The following is an 8,198-nucleotide window of genomic DNA, read 5'->3' as shown; positions in this document are numbered from 1 at the left end:
AAGTATAAAAACACATACAAAACAGGACTCACGCTAAACTAGAATTAAGAGGAGGTGATGGTGAGAAGGCACCAGTGCCGCAGGCACTGCCCGACGCTGGCCAAGGGCACCACTGAACCACGCAGGGACCAGCGTAAACTTAATTGAAGGCATACTCATAAGGGCTTGCGCTTCTCCAGGTTTAGAAAATACACTCCCGGGGACTCTGAAGAAAATAATTTACGTCAGTCCCAGGGAACTTTTCTCCCCAGGATTCGATTGGCCACTTTCTGTGGAAAAAGAGAAAGGAAGGAACTTAGTCTCTGGGGAGAAAACTGCACCCGTAAGACAAGCTGCCTGCCTCTGACCGATCCCGTCTCAGCCCCTCAGCTCTAGAAACCACGGTCATTATACAAACATTGATCCGTAATCAATGGCTCTTCTACAGATACAGTCTGTTCATGTACAGGGGCTGACAGACGAGGGGGCCGCTGGCCACCTCCTCCGAGCCCCCAACTACGGAAGCCCGGGCCCTTGCCAGTCCTCCAATCTCGCCCCGGCCTGAACTCGTCTTGACTTTCAGAATCACCCAGGTGCAGTGAAGGCCACAAGGACAATGGCAGTTGGGACCCTCTGGCACTGGGGTGGGTCAGGTGTCTGAATGAAGCAGCACCATGGTGTCACCATGGACGGGGAGCAGTGGCAGCCGGGAGGTCGCCCCGTGTGAGCCTGGAATGAAAACACTCCAACTCGAGTAGACATGGATTTCATCATCACGTCATCTAAACGGAGCTGCGTGTGGGATCTGCTTCATTCCAAATGTGTGCACGGCGGGGCCTGAGGAGAGGCACTGCTCTGAATGCCAGAGGCCAAGCCTGGTCAGAAATCCCATCACAGGTGGGGCAGCGTCACGGCTCAGGGTCATGGCACAGCCTCAGCCAGCTCTGGACGAGCGGCCATCTCTCCCCGTGTCCCGCAGCACCCTCCCCGGCACGGGCCACCCACCTTTTTATACAGCTGGGCCCGCAGCCTGTAGGACTTATACTCTGACCTCCGCTTCTCCTCTTCCTTCTTCTTGCGAACTTCTGGAAGTTGTTCATAAATCCTACGAAATGGCACCGATGGGAGGTCAATGAGGGTGAGGTATGAGGGGACAGCCCACAGCACCAGTGACCGAGCGATCTCTCCACAGGCAGGCCTGGTCCCCTCTGCACCCCCAGCCTCCTGGTGAACTGGGCGGTGGTGTCAGTGACCCTGAGTCCAGGGTGAGGGGAAGACAGCTGAGTAAGTACACAGTCAGGTCCTGCCCCGTGGGGTTACTTGTGGGAAAGAGCAGAATCATAGAGGGCATTGGTTTTTCAGCCTAGGTACAAAAATGTACTGTTTCAACATAGAGAATGAACACGGATTACTATTACCTATTTAAACACAAGGAAAACTAAAGCAAGATACTCTACTGCTCGTGGACAGAAGGCTGCACGGAGTCACAGGAGATGAAGCAACTTATTCTGACTATGGACAGGGGATCTGAAGAGACACAGTGTCAGCTGGGTCCTGCAGTGCAGGTTTGCTTTAAAAACACCACTATGTTAAACACTCGCACGCAGCTGTGAGGGACACACGTCTACTCGGTGCCACCAACTCACTGCTTCTGCACTGTTAGTGCCCAGTGAAAAGGGGCAAACAGCCTCCTGCGATTACTCCAAGATGAGTCTTCACGTGTCTCCTGGCAGGAGCTCTATGAGCTTCAGAGGGCCAGGGCCACACTCTGAGAAGCACTGGATTAAAGCACAGCTTTGTAAAAATTTAAGAAAAACTGGTTTTCATACAATCACTCATAAGTTGTTATGAATCCCACTTGGTCATGATGAACTATTATATTTATTGTTGGATTCTACTAGCCAATGAGGAGTTGTCTATGTTCATGACAGATACTGCTCTACAGTTTTTTTATTTTAGTGGTGTCTTATGGTCTGTCAGGTAAAGATTAAGTCTGCTTCATAGAATGAGCTGGGAGTATTCCTCCTTTTTTTGTTTTCTGAAATACTTTATATATAGAATTGGTGACAACTAATCTGAGTGTTTTTTTTTTTAATTTGCTGGTAAAGCCATGTGGCTCAGGGCTTTTTCTTTGTCCCCTCTTGGTTCCATGCAACTGGCAGAGAAGAGCATGCCTGGTTAGGGCTCTTCTCCAAGGAAGGGGAAGGGCAACTCACCCTATAGAAAAAGTCCTCTTTCTCGTGCGGCTGGTGGGCAAGTTCACGTGGTTGCTCCAGGAAAGGGGAAGGTGACTGATTTTTTTCCCTCAAGTCCTCTCTGATCTACGCTGGCCAGGGGTAAGCTCCCCTGGCTGGGCACCCACCACTCTGGAGAATAGGAGGGCAACTTGCCCTACCAAAGGAGTCCCTGCTTTAATTCTTTGTGCACTGATCTTTAGCACTGTCTTTGCAGCTTGTGTTTTCATTCTTATTTGTGCCAAGGAACTTTTCAATTTCATTTTTTATTTCTTCTATACCCAGTGAGCTCTGGTGACCCACTGATAAGAAGTTGTGCTGCATTCCCAAAGGCACATGGTTCGAAGCCACCAGGTTCTCCCTGGGAGAAGGAAGGGCAGTCTCCTCCCATGTGATTTACTGCCTCTGAAAACCCACTGGAGGGTCAGCTATGGGCTGGATCAGACCCGATGTCACACAGCTATACCCAGTAGTAATCTAGCTTCCCCGTGGGTAATTTTTTTTATCCTTTATTCTGTTGTTTCTAAGTTCTAGTTTTATGACATAGTGGTCTGAGAATGTATTTTGTATTCTTTTGATGCTTCTGAATTTGCTGAGGCTTGCTCTGTGCCCTAATATATGTTTAGTTCTGGAGAGTGTATCGTGTGCACTGGAGAAAAAGGGATTGAGTTTTTCTAGAAAGTACTTTGAATATGCTGATACAGGTGCGTTCTTCTGCGCCTTTGTTGAGATTATTTCAAGTGGACCTGTCCCTCTCTAAACATGGTGTTCCGACGTCTCCTACTCTTGTGGTGTCTATTTCTTTCTTTATGTCTACCAGTGCTTAAGTATTCTGCAGCTCCATTATTTGACATATAGATATTAAGCAAGGGAGCTCTGGTGGCCTAGTGGCAAGAAGCTGCACTGTGATCCCAAAGGCTCACGGTTCGAGGCCACCAGCTGCTCTGCAGGAGGAGGACGGGCAGTCCCCTCCCATGTGATTAACTGCCTCTGAAAATCCGCTGGAGGGGCAGCTCCAACTCGAAGGTATACAACAACCATGTGCTCTTGGTCTATATTGTGCCTTTGAGCCTTTTATTCAGTGTCCCTTGTCTCGCTGCTGGTTTTCATCCTAAAGTCTGTTTTATGAGAGATTAGCAGTGCTACCCCCCTTTCTGTTAGAGGCCATTTCCTCAGTAGATTTCCCCCTCCACCTTTGATCTTTATCTTTCTCATTTTTCAGATGTGTCATACTGATGGGATTTGTTTTTTTAACCATTCTGCTACTTGTGTGCTTTAGCTGGTGACATTTAGTCAGGGTTAGGGTCATTTCGGTCAATCTTTTTTTGCACTGTTGCTCGTTAGTACCACAGAAGTAAAGAGGGTTAAAAATGAGTCTGTCCTCTACCTCTGAACTCCAGCTACTTCTTGCTGAAGGCAACCACTATTATCAGTTTCGTCTTTTCTTTTGCATCTTTCCAGAAATGTTTTTTGCATGCAACACAGTTTTCTAAAAACCAAAAATGAATGACAGTAGCAACAGGCATTTCTGAAGTGATTTTGAGTAAAGCTGGCTACAAGGTTTTCACTGGATATATCCTGATAAACGGACACACATATAGCCCCAAATAAAATTTATTATTTCCAATTACATTTCTAATTAAGATGATGCTGCCTGAGCCACACTGAGTAGTGAAGATTCGTTTTTACTTGAATCCTTTTAATATAACATTTTTCTTTTTGGTGCTTTCATAGCTTTCTTTTGCTCTAAATTGAACAAACTGGGCACATTAGCACCCATGATCACTAAGTGGACCGAAATGTTCTTTTATTATTTGATTCTTACCGTTTAGACCTCTGAATCATTTCCTTCTTTCCAATAAGTCTGTTTTTCTTGGCAGCCAGGGCACCTGGGCAAGAGAAAAAAGGTCATTAGATTGATAGAAACTTAGGAAGGAAGGATTCTATGGTGCAGAGCTGTGAGAGGGAGCTGTAGGACTCTCTGCCCTCAGAATGGGTCAGGCCGGGGTAGGGGATGTGGTCTGTACCAGAAGCCTGAAGCCCCTGAAGAGACACACAGTGTCCTGTCGAGCAGACCAGACTGGAGTAAAAAGCTAGGGCGCTTATTGGCAATGCTGCAACGTAAGCATCAGTTTTCATGTCTCTTCTGCTGACACCTTACACCGAGTCACTAAGACACAGCAGCCTGAGACCACCTCATCTACGCTCAAATCTCAGATTTTCCACTTATTAGGAACGTAGTATGGCACAAGGTATGCAATCTCATGCTTCCCTTTCCTGATCGGTAAAATAAGATTAACAGTGCATTAACTTCTGTCTCTAGAACCTTCTCAACGGCACAGAACTACTGATAGTACACTCCTGGCTGCACATTCCTGTCTGTAGAGTCCCCATCAGGACACATTCCTTCCTGTAATACTCTTTCTCCCTGCACACTCCTCTCTGTCAAGTCAAACCCCGTCACCGTCCAACGCTTGCTGGGGCGTCCCGTCTTCCTACACACTCCCCTGGGTATAATCCCCCATAACACACATCCCTGTCTGTAGTGTCGCCCTTCTGACATCTTACACCTTATGTAGCGTCCTCCAAGTGTGCACGCCATTCTGTAGATTTCTCCTCTCTGCAGGGTCTGTTAACGGCACACTCCTAGCTCTAGATACCCTTTCACTGCACTCAGTCCTCCTCAAATTCCCCTTATTGCACATCCCACCTGTAACGCCCATCTCACTGTAAACTCCTTCTGTCATGTCCCCCTCACTCCACACTCCCCCCACTGCATACAATCTGCTGCAGAGTCTCCTAACTACACACCACCTTCTGTAGAATACTCTTCAGGGCGCTCTGTAGAGGTCCTTCACCGCACACACCCCTTGGTAGAATGCTGTCACTGTCCACTGCCTGCTGCGGACCCTGTCAGTGCAAACTCATGTCTACAGATTCCCCCTCACGGCACATTTCCCTCGTAGAGTGACCCATACTCTGCACGCCTCTCCAGAGTCCTCCTCGCTGCACAGTCGCCTTTAGGGGACACTCCTCTCTGTAGAGGCCCCCATACTGCACACACTCCTCCTCAAGAGTTCCTTTTACTGCAAATTTCCATGTGCAGAGCCCATCTCCCAGTAAACTCCTGGCATGTCCCTCACACTGCACAGTCTCCTCTGTAGGGTCTCCCTCAGTAAACACAAGCTTCTATAGAGCTCCTACCTGCACACTCCTATCTGTGAAGTCTCCTCATTACACACTCCCTCGCAGAACCCATCCCTGACACAGCACATAACCCTGTGTGTGCACACACCTTCTGTGGAGTGCATCTCACTGTGCAGAGCCCCTGTACGGCACACTCCCTTCTGTCGGAAACTCCTCACTGGGCCCTTTCATCTGTAGAGATCCCCCCCACTGCACAAATCCTCTGTAGTTACCTAACTGTACACTGTTCTGTAGAGACTCTCATGGCACACGACCTTCTGTAGGCGCCCATAATACCACACACTGTTGGTAGGGAATCCCTTCCGTATCCCCTCTTGTCTGCAGAAACATCTTCACTGCACTCCCCTCTTTAGATGCCACCCTCCCTTCTGTAGAGTCCTGTAATGGCCCTGTCCATTAGTCTTTGCAGAGTCCCTGCAATGGCGCACTCCTGTCTGTAGATTCCCACTCTGCATACTCCCCACACCCCTTTGTACAGTACCCCTCATTCTGCTCTACCTCCTGTCTGTAGAATCCACCTGTGGCCGAGGCTCACTCCCCTATGGACAGTCTCCGTCTGCACACATTTCTCTGTGGAGTTCCTGTAAAGGCACACTCCTGACTGAGCACGTCCCTCTGCAGAGGTACCCCACTATTCACTGCATCCTCCTGTGAGCACAATCCCCTCTCACTGACGGCCCTCTGCAGCTTCTGCCTTTAGACTGTTCGCTTCCCCCTGCAGAGTCCTCACCTCTCTGCACAAACTCATGCTTCCATAATCCCCCTACTGCACCCTACTTCTGTGGAATCCTCCTGTGGGACTCTCCCCCGTAAAATCCCCCTCACGGCACACACCTGACTGGAGAGTCCACTCAGTGCACACTGGCATCTTCAGAATCCCCCTTCTAGGACACTCCCCTGTGTATTAGCTCCCTCACTTCTGTACACCTGTCTACAGAATCCCCCCACTACTGCAGACTATCCCTCAGTGCACACGCCTGTGTGTGGCGTCCTCCTCACTGCAGAACCATCTCCTGACTGCACTCCTTGCTCTGCGCAGTCCCTTCACTCCTGACCTCCATCTGTGCACCCTCCTGTCACTTCAAGCCCTCTCAGTGCTGTCAACGCAAGCCCCTGAACAGCATCGCACAGCCCTCTCACTGTCCACTCCTGTCGTCTCAGTTCTTAGAAGGAAATTGTGCCGTGTAGGGCCCTGAGCCATGTGAGTTTCAATCTGCATCAAGTGAGTTTCTGTGCAGATAAAGCAGCCACGGACCTGGCCTGCCTTCCTCCACAGGAGAGTGACCATGCACGTACCTTGCCGATGCTGTGGGCCCGTGTGGTCCCCGCAGCCTGGCCAGTCTCTGAACAGAGCGTCCCGTTCGCTCTGCAACACTCTCTGCAGTTTCCTCTCCTGGACGATTAGCTTGAGCCGCTTCAGCCGCTCCCCAGAGCGGAAGATGAAGTCAGGTCTGTGAAGGTGCAGTGCTTCCTAAGGGAAATAAAGACCAACCCTCGTTAATATTCTCCTAGAGCCACGGAAAACAGCACAGCAGCCAACAGCTTAGAAAGCCTGTCTCTACATGTCCAGAACTGAAGAATATACTAACTCTCTGTAAGGGGAGCCAAGAAACCAAAGGGATTCAAGACCCGTGTTAGGAAAAAGCCAAGAAACAAGGCTGCAGCAGTTACAACCCTCCCAAATGGGGGTAGGATCGGGCTCAGCCCACTGTGTGTGTTTTCTTCAGGTAAATGTGTCATTGAAGAACATTTCCTCAAGCTCCCAAGAGGGGCATAAACAGGAGACAGACGCCCTTGTTAAATGTGTGTGTGTATAAAAATGTGAAGAGCATGGCTGGCAGTTGAAAGACTAACGTGTGCCTGATGCAAGCCAAAGTACTTCCAGTGGCTTCCTTTGCATATAAAAGTTGTTGTTTTTGTTAAGTGCCATCGAGTCATAGATGACTCATAATGACCCTATGAATGATTAACTTTCATCATTTCTCCATGAACTTCGTAGAGTTTTCAGAGGCAAGCTATTTGGGAAGTAGATGCCACTCTTGCTTCCAAGCTTGTTTTAATCGGGGAGCTCCACCAAACACTGTCCACTATGAGTAACTTTTGACAGATCCGTGTCACAGTGTTCAGCATTACAGCAAATGGACAGACCAGGGCTATACCACTTAATGACCAAAATATAAGGAAGACCGAAGGAGTCAAAATTTACTTAAGTGGGGACAAGACAGTTGCTTTAACAAACAGTGCTGACAAAACTGTAGAGTTTAAAAAGCATGTATACCCATTTGAAAGTCATCTCTAGGAGCTGGGTGGCCAAGATCGGTGAGCATGAGGGAAGGAGACACAACCTCCTAATTAAAAAACCTGGTGGGCAGCATGAGGCTGGAATCCATCTTGAAAGCCATCTCCAGGAGCTGACGATGATAGTTACCCGTGGTGAACTGGGTTTGGTGGAGCTCCCCAATGAAAATAAGCTTGGAAGCAGGCATGGCATCCACTTCTGAAATAGCTTGCCTCTGGAAACTCTGAACAGTGTTCAGGTCTTTTGTTCACAGGGTCTCTGTGAGTTGTCTACAACTTGATGGCACCTAACAACAACTACATTTGCATAAAACGGAAACAAGGTCCGCATTTCACACAGTATAGAGAAAGTACCTCAAGATGATCAACATTCTATCTAAATATAAAACCTAAAATTAGTAAGGGGCTCTAATCTGTGGCATGGGCTCTGGTGACCTTGTGGGCAAGGAGTTGGGATGCAAACCCGGAGGCAGGCAGTTT

The 8,198-nt window shown here is 48.7% G+C and overlaps 1 protein-coding gene across 1 annotated transcript in view; it reads right to left on the bottom strand.

Annotated features, from left to right (window-relative positions):
• Positions 1-224: 224 nt before the first annotated feature.
• ALMS1 (Alstrom syndrome 1) overlaps positions 225-8,198 on the bottom strand; it is a 147,444-nt gene continuing 139,470 nt past the window's right edge. Inside the window, exons 24-27 of the mRNA XM_006881006.1 lie at positions 6,717-6,891; positions 4,039-4,102; positions 985-1,084; positions 225-269 (exon numbers count right to left, since the gene is read on the bottom strand). Coding sequence (XP_006881068.1) covers positions 225-269; positions 985-1,084; positions 4,039-4,102; positions 6,717-6,891 — 384 coding nt within the window. The remainder of the gene's footprint in view (positions 270-984; positions 1,085-4,038; positions 4,103-6,716; positions 6,892-8,198) is intronic.

The sequence above is a fragment of the Elephantulus edwardii genome, unplaced genomic scaffold, assembly GCF_000299155.1.
Source record: "Elephantulus edwardii isolate Elephantulus edwardi_28Jun2011 unplaced genomic scaffold, EleEdw1.0 scaffold00011, whole genome shotgun sequence".
NCBI lineage: Eukaryota > Metazoa > Chordata > Mammalia > Macroscelidea > Macroscelididae > Elephantulus > Elephantulus edwardii.
Note: the sequence above shows the minus strand (reverse complement) of the source record. Positions and strands in the feature narration are given on the sequence as shown.